At 43.3% G+C, this 16,716-nt stretch overlaps 1 protein-coding gene across 2 annotated transcripts; it reads right to left on the bottom strand.

Moving 5' to 3' along the window:
* Positions 1-2,178: 2,178 nt before the first annotated feature.
* On the bottom strand, positions 2,179-13,705 carry LOC110488145 (uncharacterized protein KIAA0895). Of its 2 annotated transcripts, none has more exons than XM_021560182.2 (7): positions 13,346-13,705; positions 11,135-11,904; positions 9,144-9,287; positions 6,434-6,566; positions 5,710-6,015; positions 4,583-4,680; positions 2,179-3,858 (listed from the first exon to the last, which is right to left on the bottom strand). In XM_021560182.2, exons 1-7 carry the CDS (start codon positions 13,368-13,370, stop codon positions 3,685-3,687), a joined length of 1,650 nt encoding a protein of 549 aa, XP_021415857.2. In that variant the 5' UTR covers positions 13,371-13,705; the 3' UTR covers positions 2,179-3,684. The 2 variants fall into 2 exon arrangements, with proteins under 2 accessions (XP_021415857.2, XP_021415858.2); XM_021560183.2 differs by having other exon boundaries at positions 11,135-11,900; positions 13,346-13,703.
* Between the last annotated feature and the right edge of the window lie 3,011 nt (positions 13,706-16,716).

Genomic DNA, 16,716 nt, shown 5'->3' with positions numbered 1-16,716 from the left:
TAGTATTCACTGTAGTCTGCAAAAACACTACAGTGGATACTGTAGTGTTTACTGTAGTATACTGTAGTATTTACAGTTAACTATGGTATACATACTGTGGTAAAAGACAACTGTAGAATATACTATGGTAATTAATGTAGTGTTTTTGTGTATTGTAGTATACTGTAGTATTTACTGTAGTGTTTTTGTTTTATTATCTTTGACAAAGAAGTGGAGGCTTTCTTCTTCAGGAAACCTACTGGAGGTAGGTAGGACTGGGGTCGGAACAGATAGTTGAGAGCTTCTGCCCTTTTCTATAATCTGTAGGGAACACAATATATGGTCTATACATAGCATGTAGGTTTCTCACTTGTTGGTGGCTCAAACTGCGATATGGGGGAGGGGAATTGGCAGGGTATATGCAAATTAAACACTGTAGTATTTACTATTTAAAAGTGCAGTGTTTTTGCAGACCTTATTGTAGTATTTAGTACAGTTGTTTTGCAGATAGCACTGTAGTATTTACTATAGTATTCTACAGTATACTACAACATTCTATAGTAAGTACTACAATATACATGATCGATGGATCCTACAGTGTGTGGTGTAGTATTCTACAGTATACTACAGTTTCCGTTATAATTCTATAGTAAGTATTGTACTATTCTATAGTAAACTGTAGTATTTTGTCATGTGGGCAGACATTTAAGAGTATTCATTATCAGTATCCTAAAAAAGTAGACCTGGCTTTCCAACCAGATGATTAATGTGAAAATAAGGACTATTCATTGCTGAGGTTCCTATTTTGGAAGCTGGGACATCCTGAAGGTAAGTGTGCCTGTGTCGACCTCTGCTCTTGCAACAGCTTCTCTGTTTCAGTTCAGCCAAGTTCTTCTTTCAGTGGCACATGTCGGAGTGAACTGTGCTTGGGGGATGTTACATCCTCTGTTGCTATGGTTACATCACTGTCAACATCATGTATTACAGGATGAGGAAGTTCAGAAGGAACCTTCGGTCTGTGATGTCAACAAACATATCCTCACTAAGAGTGTGGTTATTATCGGTCAATACTGGCTCTGTCACATTAGGATGGAATGTGTTTAAAGTAAAATGCATAATTCTACTTTCATCATTGGTATATGATGTTGGGAGTTGAGTTGCCGCTTTCTTCCGTTTTTTAAGTGATTTCACATATCATAGTCTAATCATTTCACTACCGAATAGAGCTATGGAGAAAGTAGTGGATGGGACTGCCCTCTAGCGGTGAAAGATGTGGACTGCAGAGGCCTCTTCTCATTGAGCCCACCCACACATCAGCTGTCACACATGTCCTACAAACATTTAACCCACTTCTACCAGACAAGCTTCTAAAACAAAATGGCTCTGTGAAATATTTATGGTTGGCTTCCAAGCCATGTGAAACACGCCCTAACAGAATAAAAACTGACTCAGAATGTTTAGAAACTTGGCTTTTGACATTGTCTTGCGTAAAAAGTAGAATCTCATACATTTATCATCTGGTTTCCATGTTAAAATGAACCTGATTCCATTGTTAGTAGTATAACACAGCCAGGTCAAGCTCGACCAATAGACTATAAACACCAGTGGAGGCTGCTGAGGGGATGACGGCTCATAATAATGGCTGAAATGGAGTCAATGGAATGGTATCAAACACATGGTTTCTATGTGGTGGATACCATGCCACTGACTTCATTCCAGCCATTATTATGAGCCGTCATCCCCTCAGCAGGCTCCACTGATAAACACCCATATCTAACCATAGAAAACACCTCCTGACCAGCCCCCACTATGAAGTTGTCTCCTCAAGTAGGACAAGCACCTATCAGTTTAACAAATCAGGGCACACCAGTAGAAAAACGTTTAAAAATGTTCTGCAACAGAAAATTAAAACAAGCATTTCTTATTGGACAAGTTCCGATAGTACCTCCCTGTTTCAGCCTGTTTTCTTCCATTTCATGCCTAGTGAATACAACCCAGGTTCTATGGAGCAGAGTGACCGCCCAGGATCCGTTGGTGATCCGTGTAGACAGAGGCCTATTTTCCAGCATGTCAGTACTTGTAGGTGCCAATAAACACAGAGCCACAATGGAGTCAAGTCTCACAGCGAAACCGGAGATTAATGAAGTGACAAGGTGACTGCAACACCTCTTTCCTCAGATTGAGACAGAAGTCTCCAAGGTGATGGATCCACTTTATTAGGGTTTCCCGGGGCTTCAGTGAACATCAGGAGGTATTAAAATACAGTGCAATACAATACATAGTGCTCATCATACAGTTGGATCATGCCCAGGGCCATTTGTGGTGAAGTATCGGCAGCAAACATGCTACCTACATCAGGTCAAAATTAGACTGGTCCCAGATCAGTTTGTGATGTCCTGCCCACTCCTATGGTCATTAGAAATAACTATTGGCAAGACAGCACAAACTGATCTAGGACCAGGCTAGGTGGAAGTGTCAATAGAACAATATTTATCAAATATCACAGTGTTCAGTTCTCATAACAGGTACCAAAAGCAAGAACATCAACAACCTGTCAATCATGTTTGACAAATGGAGAAAAACATTACAGTACAATATTACTGTTGTACTGTGCCTTTAAAAACACTAGGCCTATTGGTTGGTTTTAAAATGCAGCAAGGAGAGTTTATCAGTGTAAGGTTATAAGGTTTTCTCTAAGGAAACTGCCAGAAACAAAGCAGTTCAAAGTTCATAGGTGAAAGGTTATAAATGCTGAAGAGAAAAGTGCAAATCTTAAGACGGTGGGTGTTTGAAGGGATTGATGCTGCTGCACCAAGGTAACCTCTTGCCGGATACATCAACGGGGCACAAATACATATGATCCACAATGCACTTCTATGCTATCACAATCCTACTATCTCAGCACTATGCTGCTGTCTTGTGCTTCGTTAGTTTGCCTCTTCCACATGCCTTCCTCCACTGTGACCTGGCACATCATGAATCAGTGTTGTGCTTTTATGATACCATAGCCATCTCTCTCCTGTATGTCTCTTACTGCAGCCCGATCCTGACAACCACACACTCTCTCTGGTTCATGGGTAATTCCCTGAACATCAACTATAAGAACAGCAACCAACCAAGGGCACAGTAAAAGCATAGGAACCCATTAGTCTTTGGAACAGAAGATTGAAAATAGAAGTGCACTTACCTTTGGGGTGCAAGAGAGAGATAGAGAGATGGAGAAATATGGAGAGGGAAATCCTACATACAATACAGTACGCTGCACAAGTCATGTCACGTCACACAGCTACCATACGTAGTAGAAAACCAGTTTTCAACCAGGAAACTACATCATCATGACATCATATGCCATTTTGCCTGTTGGGGATGGTAGTGAGAGATGCAGGGTTGTCACTGTGAATGATGTCACTGACTTTAATGAGGTTTCGGTAGCTCAGTAGCTCGGTGGAAGTGTGGCATGCTGGAGGGTCAGGGGTCACTTCTTTCTGGGTATGCTCAGATGAGGAGCATATGGTCACTTTTCATGGGGTACTGGGACAGAAGAACCCGCACACTCACGTACTCCAACACATACCTTTATAACAACCTTATAACAACCTCTCTGCCTTTGTTATTTACAAAACGTTTCAATCCCAAATGGATCTTGGTCCGGTTGCTGTTAACCTATAAAAGCTATGTGTTGGAGTAACTGAGTGTGCAGGCCCACTAGTCCTCCATGTCTCGGATGAGCACCCTGAGCTCCTCATCAGTCAGCTGGTTGACCTCCATGATCTTCTCCAGCTGTTCAGCGTAGCACGCTGTGTCCTGCAGGAAGTGAGGTATCCTCACGGGCTCCATCTGCGCCAGGCCTTTCAGCCGATCCACGTCCTCGTACGACACCTGGGCAAGCAGACAGACAGAAACAATCGAGATCATGCTATTGTGTTTTAGAACAAGCAAATAAAAACATCAGACAGAAACAATCCAGATGGAATAATGTAATGCAAGCAGGTTTCTATTCAGCAGGGATTGCCACTGGCCAACCCTTCTCCAGGCAGGCTTTTGTTCCAGCCCTACTCTAACACACCAGGAACTGTGAATCCATGCTCTGATGAGCAGCTCATTAGAATCAGATGTGCTAAAGCATGGCAGGAACAAAAGCCTGCATACCAAGTAGCTCTCTAGGAGGAGGGTTGGCCACCTGTGCTATACAGATATGCCTAGAACAGACAGCAGTAACACTGGAAGCCCATCTGTGTGAAACACATTGAGTCATGTGTTCCCTCTCTATGCCTGAAGTCATAATATGGTCTGCTCTGCTTTCTCCTCATACTGCTGTATTTACGTAAGCTTTTTCAGCCTGGCATCTCATTTAAATTCATGTGCAAATAGGCATTGTAGTTATGGTGGAGAGAGAGGGAGAGAGGAGAGCGATACGAAAGCTGTGCAGTCAAACACATCGCCCTTTGCGTCTCCTGTCTGCAGTGTAATGCAAACCCTTTGAAAAATAATCATTACTCACAAAAAGGCATAGGATGCAGGTTAGGCAGCCTCCTGATAAACCTACTGTTGCTATGTCTATGGGTCCTAGTCTGATATATTAAACATACCCCCTGTTACCCACCTTCCCCAGAGACATTAGCAGCTGGAAGTCAATCTTCTCTCTGTGTCTCAGGATCTTCAGGATGCCATCCAGGTAAACCTGGTCCTTACTGAAACAACCTGAAATATACAACAACAAGCCCATGGAGATGACATCAGTACGTACTGAAACAGCCAAGTCCACTGTCACGCACTGACCATAGTTTGCTTTGTATGTTTATATGCTTTGTTTGGTCAGGGTGTGATCTGAGTGGGCATTCTATGTTGTATGTCTAGTTAGTCTATTTCTATGTTTGGCCTGATATGGTTCTCAATCAGAGGCAGGTGTTAGTAATTGTCTCTGATTGGGAACCATATTTAGGTAGCCTGTTTTGTGTTGGGTTTTGTGGGTGGTTGTTTCTTGTCTTCTGTCTATGCACCAGATAGGACTGTTTCGGTTTTTCCACATTTGTTGTTTTGGTATTTTGTAGTGTTCACATTTATGGTCTTTATTAAACATGTTGAACTCTAACCACGCTGCGCTTTGGTCCGATCCTTTGTCCACAGAAGAAAGCTGTTACATCCACATTCATTACATCAGAAGTTAAAAACAGCCAAGGTCACATTCATTACATCAGAAGTTAAAAACAGCCAAGGTCACATTCATTACATCAGAAGTTAAAAACAGCCAAGGCCACATTCATTACATCAGAAGTTAAAAACAGCCAAGGCCACATTCATTATATCAGAAGTTAAAAACAGTCAAGGCCTGGTAGAAAATGCTGACTCCAGTAGGAGGAAAAGCTCAAGTAAGAGATAGGCGTGTAGCTGCATGCAGGACCGCCTATGTACAGATGTAGGAGCTTAATTTGATCACCCTGTTGCAGGAATACTTTCCTGCAATGCAGAACATTCAGAACGTGTGGTGTATCGGCGGTTTAAAAAGGCTTCTGAAGTTTGCAATTTACACCTTCAAATTTCAGACTTGATTTTCCCTTACGAAAGATGTATCGACCCCTACAAAAATGTCCATTAATTATAATCCACATAATAATTCACATTTCCTGTTGCTGCAGGATTGATTATTTTCCTGCTGTAGCAAACCGGCTCAAATTAAGATACTACATCTGGATGAGCGTGTGAACAAACGGTTATGTCTGTGTTAGTTACCTGGCTGTGCGGTGTTGGTCTGTCCCCTCTTGGCTCGTACACAATAGTCCCAGCGTGTGTTGGGGTCCTGGACGAAGCGTCCCAGGCTGTGGAACAGCTGAGAGAAGGACATGCGGCTGGCCTGGTACACAGTGTAGTAGAGCAAGGCAGCCCTCCACAGGGTAGGGTCCTTACGGAACAGGACAGAGTGGATGCTGGCCAGCCCCTCCTCCGTGGGGTTCAAAGGTCGGAGGTTGTGCTTCTTCCTGCCGACTCCGCTGTTCCACGGCTGCTGGGCGTTGTTGATGCCCCGGAAGTAGTGTGTGCCTGGGCAGAGGGTACAGACACAGGAAATGATCGCAGTGGCTATATTGCACCACCAGGGTGAGGAGTCCCAAGCTGACCTCATCCTAGAAAAAATAACAGTGCTGCTGAGTACAGCAGAGCAGACTAGTGGGCCGGTGAATTACTGAGAGCAAACAGCAAGTTCAGTATTGAGTGGTCCAGGACCATGAGTAATGATTGTGTTCATTTAAATGTGCTGTGGTTGTGGAAGTGCCTCTTATCAACCAATACATATTTTGCACCTAGCACTCCTGACCCATTCTCCCTGATCCAGGACAACTGTGTGCATTGTTACCCTTGAATTACTGTGTGGCTGCAATACTGGAACAAACACTGGGATTTGTGCACCTCTTGACAAAACTAAGCACCCCTAGAGGTATAATGGAGTTATAGTACCAACCGATCTCGTGTCGTAGCATGCCCTCCAGCCAGTGTTCCCGGGCTGTGGCAATGTTGATGGTCAGAGTGGGCCGGCTGTTCACCACCGTCATGGACGCTCTGGAGAGGAGGTCGTCTGTCACGTTGACCACTATCTGACAACAGAGAGAGGGAGAGATTTTGAGATTTTTCTGGCAAAGACACCACATAGAGATATGTGGTTAAGAAACCTCTACCTTAATAAGCGCTACGGTACCATAGCAGAATATGGGGTTACTATGTGGGAATTGCTTTGATTCTGGTGTGCAGAATGTTAATTATAGTGATCTTAGGGGGTTTGTTCTTTTGGGAGATTTAGGAGGAACAAGATTAACCAGGTCCTGGGAGAGTGGTATTTTCTTATGTCTGTTTCCCATGGTCTCTATGACCTTCATGGCTCAGAACGTGTCAGAAGTTATTATTCATTTATTCAACAAAAACAACAGGGCTGTAAAGCGGATGTGCTCATGGAAATGGAAACCTTGTACAAGTCGGGGATGTCAGCCTTCTCCTGTAACTGTGTGGCTGTTCTTTTATAGCCATGGGACATCTGGGAACTGCTCTCTGACATAACCACTAGATGGATGAACATACAGTGCCTTCAGAAAGCATTCATACCCCTTGACTTAAACCACATTTTGTTGTGTTACAGCCTGAATTAAAAAATATTACATATATTTTACCCAATAATGACAAAGTGAAAACATGTTTTTAGTTTTTGCAAATGTATTTAAATGAAATACAGAAATATCAAATTTACATAAGTATTCACACCCCTGAGTCAACATTATTCTGTAGAGGCTTCCTTCTTTGCCCTCTGTCATTTAGGTTGGTATTGTAGAGTAACTACAATGTTGTTGATCCATCCTCAGTTTTCTCCTATCACAGCAATTAAACTCTTTTAAAGTCACCATTGGTCACCAAAATATATGTTCTTTACCATTTGGCCATCAGATTTGCCACCAATGCTCCTTATAGGACACATCACTGCACTCTATACTCCTCTGTAAATTGGTAATCTCTGTATATCTGTCGCAAGACCCACTGGTTGATGCTTATTTATAAAACCCTCTTAGGCCTCACTCCCCCCTATCTGAGATATCTACTTCAGCCCTCATCCTCCACATACAACACCCGTTCTGCCAGTCACATTCAGTTAAAAAGGTGCCCAAAGCACACACATCCCTGGATCGCTTGTCTTTTCAGTTTGCTGCAGCTAGCAACTGGAACAAGCTGCAACAAACACTCAAATTGGACAGCTTTATCTCAATCTCTTCATTCAAAGACTCAATCATGTTGTCTCTACCTTCTTTCCCTTTGTGCTGTTGTCTGTGCCCAACAATGTTCGTACCCTCTTTTGTGCTGCTACCATGTTGTGCTGCTGCCATGTGTTTCTACCATTTTGTTGTCATGTTGTGTTGCTACCATGCTGTGTTGTCATGTGTTGCTGCCATGCTATGTTGTTGTCTTAGGTCTCTCTTTATGTGGTGTGTTGTCTCTCTTGTCGTTCGTTATGTGTGTTTTGTTCTATATTTTTATTTCATTTATTTTGAATCCCCCATCCCCGCAGAAGGCCTTTTGCCTTTTGGTAGGTCATCATTGTAAATAAGAATTTGTTCTTAACTGACTTGCCTAGTTAAATAAACATAAAAAATAAAAAAATTGGCCTCATGGTGAAATCCTTGAGCGGTTTCCTTCCTCTCCGGCAACTGAGTTAGGAAGGACGCCTGTATCTTTGTAGTGACTGGGTGTCACGCCCTGACCTTAGAGATCCTTATTTATTCTCTATGTTTGGTTAGGTCAGGGTGTGACTCGGGTGGGAGAATCTATGTTTTCTATTTCTTTGTGTTTTTGGCTGAGTATGGTTCCCAATCAGAGGCAGCTGTCTATCGTTGTCTCTGATTGGGGATCATATATAGGTTGTCATTTTCCATTTGGGTTTTGTGGGGAGTTATTTTCTGTTTAGCTGTTTTGTTGCCCGACAGAGCTGTGCGCTTTCGTTTTTTTCTACTTTGTTATTTTGTTGCAGTGTTCAGTTTATTAAAAATAATGAACACCTACAACGCTGCACCTTGGTCTCCTTCTTCAACCCACGAGATCCGTTACACTGGGTGTATTGATACAACATCCAAAGTGTAATTAAGAACTTATCCATGCTCAAAGGGATATTCAATGTCTGTTTTTATTTTTTTACCCATCTACCAATAGGTTCCCTTCTTTGTGAGGCATTGGAAAACCTTGCTGGTCTTTGTGGTTGAATCTGTGTTTGAAATTCATTGCTCGACTGAGGGACAGATAATTGTATGTGTGGGGTATCATGTTAAACACTATTACTGTCCATGCAACTTATTAAGTGACTTTTATGCACATTTTTACTCCTGAACTTATTTAGTCTTGCCACAACAGAGGGGTTGAATACTTATTGACTCAAGATTTCTAAAAACATAATTCCACTTTGACATTATGGAGTTTTGTGTGTAGGCCAGTGACAAAAAATATATATTTAATCTATTTTAAATTCAGGCTGTAGCAACAAAATGTGGAAAAAGTCAAGTGGTGTGAATCCTTTCTGAAGGCACTGTAGTTGACCCTGGATCTGTGGTAAGGGGTTGCTTCTACCATTCTCCAGGTAAAAGTTGCCCTTGACCACAGTTCTAGAATCAGATTACTCCAGCTGGCTCATATCCTCTCACCTCCCCAATACAACCCTCCTTTTCCATGTACTTCTTGACCAGGTACCAGATACGGCACTTGGTGAGCAGGTTGCCTCCTGTGGCTTGCTCAAACTTCTCATAATTCCCATACTTCTGGAGGGCCAACTCCATGATACGCACCGCCTGTAGGGGGAGAGAAACACAATGACAGAAAACATTATGCTAAAATCTAATAATGGACTTAGGTGTTATCTCAGTGAGGATACAGCTACAAAGGCTTGATTCAGTTCAGGAGTACAACGTGTTCAGATGATATTGAGGGAAATAACAAGATCCTTCAGTTGATTTGTTTGGAGGGATATACTGCATAGCAGAGCTATCTATGATTAGGCTATATAAATAGCTCCCTTTTAGGAATAGCACTTGGAGTTGTTTTGTCAGGTGGCAAGGCCAGGGCAGGACAGGTCAGTGCTTTCTCTCTTCTCTCTGTGGTGTGGTCAGGGCTGTGGACTAGGCTTAATAGAAACAGTCCCTGCTCCCTACAGATCATTACAGAGATCATCCTCTCTCTCGCCCCAGCGCACACGCCATAGAGATCAAATAGAGACTGGAAATCAAGTCAGTTCTGTTAAATGTACAGTAACTGGAGTTGTTGCGCAATAGCACAATTAGCTGTTGAAGTCACACAGTGTAAATGAGTTCCTGAAGCTTATCAGGGTTAAGATAACTGCATGAGGTAGCCTAAACAACATGAAGTTGGGCAGATAGGCTAATTTGTGTTTCATCGTTTGAAGTTTAATAACAGTTGATTGTCAGCATTGAGGATCAAAACAAAAAAAGGGGTTCTATTCTACATCAGTGTAGTGAATGGCCACACAGCTATACACAATGGGAATGTGTAAAACAATACTAATCCCAGGAGTGGAAGAAAGTAAACATGATAGCACAAACGGCAACGTCCACCACAGGATCACATTACCTACATTTTCTGTAGTCTTCACTCAACAAAAGAGGCTGCCATAGGTTCCTATCAGTATACTAGTGTTACCCAGATAGCAAGCACACAACAGAACACCTTAGGGGTTGCTATTCAATTCCAACCGCACTCAAAACACTAGCCCAGACTACATTCTATTAATTCTACTGGACTATATGTTATACAGCAGGCTACCTAGTACAATCACTGTGATTTACAGTAGTGCTTGAAATAATATTTTCTTGGAAATGTATTTCTCCCTCAAATCATTCTTGAAGCTCCGCTAACTATTGCGTGAGGTACAAAGATGTGCAGTAATATTCATGTATCCAATAACCTTTATGATGTCTGATTTCTCTTGTCTCTCTTGTTGGGGTAATCACAACATGACTTTTAACATACTCACTCAGCTATTGATCTATCGTTAGAGTAGCTTGTTGGCTATCTGGCCTTTCTAAGGGCTAATGTGGATAGCCATTTGATAAATACTAATGTGGATAGATCTCCAGACTACAGCTCAGACAGAGAGAGCACTGGTGTCTCATTCCACCCCCTGACTGGTGTGCTAAGCTTGAGTTTTAAAGCACCTTTCCCCCCCAACTAATCTATCCAAGCTTGTCTGTCAGGGTTTGTCTGCTGCCTGGCTACGTGGCTTTCACCGAGTGAGCATATTTAATTCAGCTCAGTCCTGGGAGAATAAGAGGTTTGGCAGAGAAAAATTGTTTGGCCACAGGCTCTGGGCTTGACCCCGGCACAATGTGCCTCACTATTTAAAATCAGCCGGCTCAGCAGTAGTATTGGGCACTTGGGACATGGTTTAGGACAGGGTAGGTCATCTGTACCGACCTCTGGAAGTGCTTACTGTTTGTTGTGCCTATTCTACTTCTTGCCTTAGTTGTATTAAAACTTGTCTCCTGTCCTTAGACTTACCTGTAACAGTAATTGGCATGATAATTCGCTCCTCACCTCTCCACTGTTATAGCTGATGTGTAGGGACATTTATGGTTTAAAATGGCCCAAAAAAACACTATTAATTAATTGACCTGGGTCTCACCTGTGTCAGGAAGCGGTCGGAGGCATTGTTGTGGCGAGCCAGCACCAGCGGAGACACAGGGTTGCTGTACTCAAACTGAGGATTGTAGCTAAAGTCCGACTTGAAGAACTTCACCTTCTCCTTCTCCACGTTGGACGGCTTGATGGCAGTGAGGATGCAAAGCTTCTTGATTCCGGCGTTCTCCCCTTCCCGCATCACCCCTCCTCTGGGCAGCGAGGGCAGCTTGGTACGGGGTGAGCTGGAAAAGCAGGTCTTCCGTGGCCGGGTGACAGGGCGGGGGGACAGGCCCATGGTGCTACCCAGGACCCTGATGCTGTGGGCTGCCTTTTGTCCGCTGGCAAAGCCCCCTGAGGCGGAGGAGAAGATATGGTGGTGGGAGGAGTGCCTGGTGTCCCTGGTGTCTCCGCTGCCCTGCTGGCCCAACAGTAACAGAGGAGTTACAGACGGATGGTGGTGGTTATCGTGTGACCTGCTGGATGTAGAGGCACATCTCACAGTCTTCTTGGGCCTGCGGTACGGGGAGTGCTTTGGGCTCTGTCTCTCCTCCTCCTCGCCCTGCAGGAGCACATTGTAGCTGCTGGTTCCTGTGGTGAAGAGGTCCTTGAGGATGCTGGAGGACAGCTTCTCCAGGCACACCTGAGTGGGGCTCAGAGGCTGCTTGTCCGGCACAGTGGGGCTTGAGTACTTCTTAGAGATCTCCATCTCTACCGGCACTGTCAAGCTCAGGAGGTACTTCTTAGACTGCTCCATCTCTGGCCAATGGAGCCTTTCTGAAACAACAAGTGATGATGACTGACCGAGGGTTGAGTCAGTAATACTGACGCAGCAGCTTACTTATTTTAGATTCTCTCACTAACTCACTGAACAGTACATAGACTAATCCTCTTACAGAACGAGACAGGGGAGCTTCTTCAGTCTGCAGCCAGTTCAGCTCTAAAGCTAGATTTCTGTGAATTATGTCATGTGTGCATGTGTTGTTTACAGAACCCAATAGAGGATTATTCAATAGCTCAGAGGGTGATATCATTAGTTTGTGTTTGCAGAGCAACACTGACTCACTCAGCCCAAGGCAATAAAGGCTGCTTCTATCCTCCTCCATTTCATAGAATCACAGTGCATAGACCTCAAATGGACATTTCCGACAACCTCTCCAGTTACAGCTTTATAGCAATACCAGCAGTCCTTAGTGGGACTATTATGCACAAAGCACAGTCAGTTATGATGTAGGCGTGTCGCCAAATGATTCCCATCGTGCCTCCAGAGTCTGACAGGGTAGCAGCCATAGTGCAGAGCCTTGTGTCCTGTGCTCCAGTGAGATGGGCTGGTTGACCAGGAGCGTCATCACACTGTGTATAACTACTTTGTTCAGACAGGAGCACTGATGTGGAAGCTATGCAACCACTGCACTAACAACTCAACCAATTCAGGACTTCTGCAGATCACATGGCAACAACAGATTTCAAAACAAACCATGTCAGATAACAGTGCCCAAGCTGAATCATTCCAAAAGATGAGTCCGTAGCTGGTCATGGAACAAATACATTAAGAATGGATAAATATCCTTTGACCATGTCAATGTACTAACAAGTACTGCAACAGCTACTGACAGTAATAATGCATTGTTAGACTTGTTATAACAATGTTGGTGTACTTTTTATATGCTTACTCTTTTAAATGTGTGCTTTTATAGATGTTTTATCTTGTGTATGTAAAAGTGACTTTTGGTGTCTTGAAAGGTGCTTGAAAAGTTAAGCACGTACGTTATGACTGCTTTATAATGTCTAACATGTCTATTATGTCTCTACAAGATCATCAGCAGACTCCAGCACCATCGTCTACCATTCCCTGACCAGCTCACTCCGCTCAAGCCATAAACTGACCCTCTCCATCTTCAGAGGATGCAGCTTTCAACTTGGCCTCTATCTGTTGACCTGTCATGATACTAGTGCTTGTTGTTTTTTGCTCTAGAACGGATTTAAAAATAGAATACATTTTTACTATTAAAAACATAAAATTAACGGATGTCAAAACAACAGCCAGTTTCAGAGTGAGTGGAAATGCAGCATATATGCAGCACAATTTATTATAAGCATTTTATCTGTTTGAAGTGCAGTGTGTTTTTGTTGTTGCTGGCTTTCTGGACAGATTGGAAAGCTAATGTTAGCTAATTCAAGCAAATTCAAGTCATACACAGATGAAGTGCATACATACCAGTGACTTTTATTGATTCGAGCATTGATTCGAGTCTTTGTTCTGTGGACCACCTCTTGACAACAACGTCTTCCAAGCAAAAAAAAACTAGTAGCTAGCTAACGTTAGCTAGCTAATACGTAACCTTGGCTAATGTAGCTAGCTAACCAGTTTACCAACTGTCACTAACCTAACTAGCTAGCTAGATCAAACTAAACAAGATTAGCTAGCTAGCGAACTAACTAGATGGTCAAATAACGATAACAGATAACCAGCTAACTGAGAATGTCATCAGTCATTCCGTACTCCTGTAGCTCTCAAACTGTTATAGAGACTGAAGAAAGAAATGACACAAGCTAAGAGCGGTTTCCATGGTGCCCAGGCAACGTCACACAGAAACGATTGTGCTACTGTGAGATGACGTTTTCAGTAAAAAGACAAGAGATTCGATTTTTTGCAACTAATATTATTCCAAAGTGTCATTACAGTTTATACATATTTGTATTATGCTTTTCACTTTTTTTAACTAAACCTCATACAAATTCGGCCAAATTGTTTAATAAATGTAGCTTCATTCAATATCTGCTCATCTGATTCCATGTATTTCTGCATGTTTTAAATTTGTGACTCAGACTCAATGGCATAAAGAAAAGCATATGCTTAATTTAACCGGGCAGGTCAAATTCCATCCTCCTTATGTCTCACTGAAGGTAGGGCCTTGAATTATGGGATTATAATGATGACAGAAGCACAGGGCTTGTATTTTGAATTTCGTGAACACACACTATTTATGATTCATGGTTGCAAGTATGATTCGCAAGTTTGTATCATGATGTGTGAAAGATTTAAGAATGGTCGCAAACTTGTAATTTGACATTTGAATACATTCAATACGATTTAAAGCATAAAGTGAATTTACGAGTATGAATATTCTACTGTGAATTTAAGATACACTTGCAGATTTTGAATCTGCATGTACTCAGAGTTCTGTCACTGTTATCACCTTACCAAGAGATTTGTAAATTTGTAGAAAGTTTTGTTCATTTGTAGAGATTTGCTCTGGGGCAGGACCTTTTACTCATGAGTCCTGACCAATCAGTTTCCTCTGCCAAAACCACAGCTGCCTAACCATTGGCTGGATTGTTCCATCAATCAAAACATTTTTATCATGTGAAACATAATGGTACATTTCAGATGTACCGGTTCATAGATGTGAGCACCTGTGTGATGAGAGTAAGAGGAGATGTAGGGAAAAGTTAAAGAAGCATGGAGATGTCTTTAAGAGAAAGGGGGAGTCAGGAGAAGCTATGAATGCAGAGTTCTCTATGTTTGAGATGACGTTGGCGTTGGAAGGCTGTGGGCAAGCTGCTCCTAGAGATAGGGTATGTTATGTGATCAAATCAAATTTTATTGGACACATACACATGCTTAGCAGATGTTAATGCGAGTGTGGCGAAATGTTTGTGCTTCTACATCCGACCGTGCAGTAATATCTAACAAGTAATCTAACAATTTCACAAAAACGACCTTATACACACAAGTGTAAAGGAATTAATAAGAATATGTACAAAAAATATATGGCTGAGCGATGGCCAAACGGCATAGGCAAGATTCAGTAGATGGTATAGATTACAGTATATACATATGAGATGAGTAATGTGGGGTATGTGAACATTATATAAAGTGCCATTGTTTAGAGTGACTAGTGATACATTTATTACATCCATTTTTTTATTATTACAGTGGCTAGCGATTTGAGTCAGTATGTTGGCAGCAGCCACTCAATGTTAGTGATGGCTGTTTAACAGTATGATGGCCTTGAGATATAAGCTGTTTTTCAGTCTCTCGGTCCCTGCTTTGATGCACCTGTGCTGACCTCGCCTTCTGGATGATAGCGGGATGAAGAGGCAGTGGCTCGGGTGGTTGCTGTCCTTGATTATCTTTTTGGCCTTCCTGTGACATCGGGTGGTGCAGGTGTCTTGGAGGGCAGGTAGTTTGCCCCCGGTGATGCGTTGTGCAGACCTCACTACCCTCTGGAGAGCCTTGCGGTTGTGGGCGGAGCAGTTGCCGTACCAGGCGGCATACAGGATGATCTCGATTGTGCATCTGTAAAAGCTTGTGAGTATTTTTGGTGACAAGCCAAATTTTGAACTTCTTCACCGCGTTGTCTGTGTGGGTGGACCATTTCAGTTTGTCCGTGATGTGTACGCCAAGGAACTTAAAACTTTCCACCTTCTCCACTACTGTCCCGTCAATGTGGATAGGGGGCTGCTCCCTCTGCTGTTTCCTGAAGTCCACGATCATCTCCTTTGTTTTGTTGATGTTGAGTGTGAGGTTGTATTTCCTGACACCACACTCAGAGGGCCCTCACCTCCTCCCTGTAAGCCGTCTCGTCGTTGTTGGTAATCAAGCCTACCACTGTAGTGTCGTCTGCAAACGTGTTGAGTTGGAGGAGTGCATGGCCACGCAGTCATGGGTGAACAAGGAGTACAGGAGAGGGCTGAGAACGCACCCTTGTGGGGCCCCAGTGCTGAGGATCAGCGGGGTGGAGATGTTGTTTCCTACCCTCACCACCTGGGGGCGGCCCGTCAGAAAGTCCAGGACCCAGTTGCACAGGGCGGGGTTGAGACCCAGGGTCTCGAGCTTAATGACCAGTTTGGAGGGTACTATGGTGTTAAATGCTGAGTTGTAGTCGATGAACAGCATTCTTACATAGGTATTCCTCTTGTCCAGATGGGTTAGGGCAGTATGCAATGTGATTGCGATTGCATCATCTGTGGACCTATTGGGGCGGTAAGCAAATTGGAGTGGGTCTAGGGTGTCAAGTAGGGTGGAGGTGATATGATCCTTGACTAGTCTCTCAAAGCACTTCATGATGACGGAAGTGAGTGCTACGGGGCGATAGTCATTTAGCTCAGTTACCTTCGCTTTCTTGGGAACAGGAACAATGGTGGCCCTCTTGAAGCATGTGGTAACAGAAGACTGGGATAGGGATTGATTGAATATGTCCGTAAAAACGTGCGAGGGTTAACACGTTTAAATGTTTTACTCACGTTGGCTGCGGTGAAGGAGAGTCCGCAGGTTTTGGTAGCAGGCCGTGTCGGTGGCACTGTATTTTCCTTAAGCGAGGGAAGAAGTTGTTTAGTTTGTCTGGGAGCAAGATATCGGGGTCCGCGACGGGGCTGGTTTTCTTCTTGTAGTCCGTGATTGACTGTAAACCCTGTCTCGTGTCTGAGCCGTTGAATTGCGACTCTATTTTGTTTCTATACTGACGCTTCGCTTGTTTGATTGCCTTGCGGAGGGAATAGCTACACTGTTTGTATTTGGTCATGTTTCCGGTCTCCTTGCCCTGATTAAAAGCAGCCATCAATCCACGGTTTCTGGTTGGGGAA

The sequence above is a fragment of the Oncorhynchus mykiss genome, chromosome 32, assembly GCF_013265735.2.
Source record: "Oncorhynchus mykiss isolate Arlee chromosome 32, USDA_OmykA_1.1, whole genome shotgun sequence".
Lineage (NCBI taxonomy): Eukaryota > Metazoa > Chordata > Actinopteri > Salmoniformes > Salmonidae > Oncorhynchus > Oncorhynchus mykiss.
Note: the sequence above shows the minus strand (reverse complement) of the source record. Positions and strands in the feature narration are given on the sequence as shown.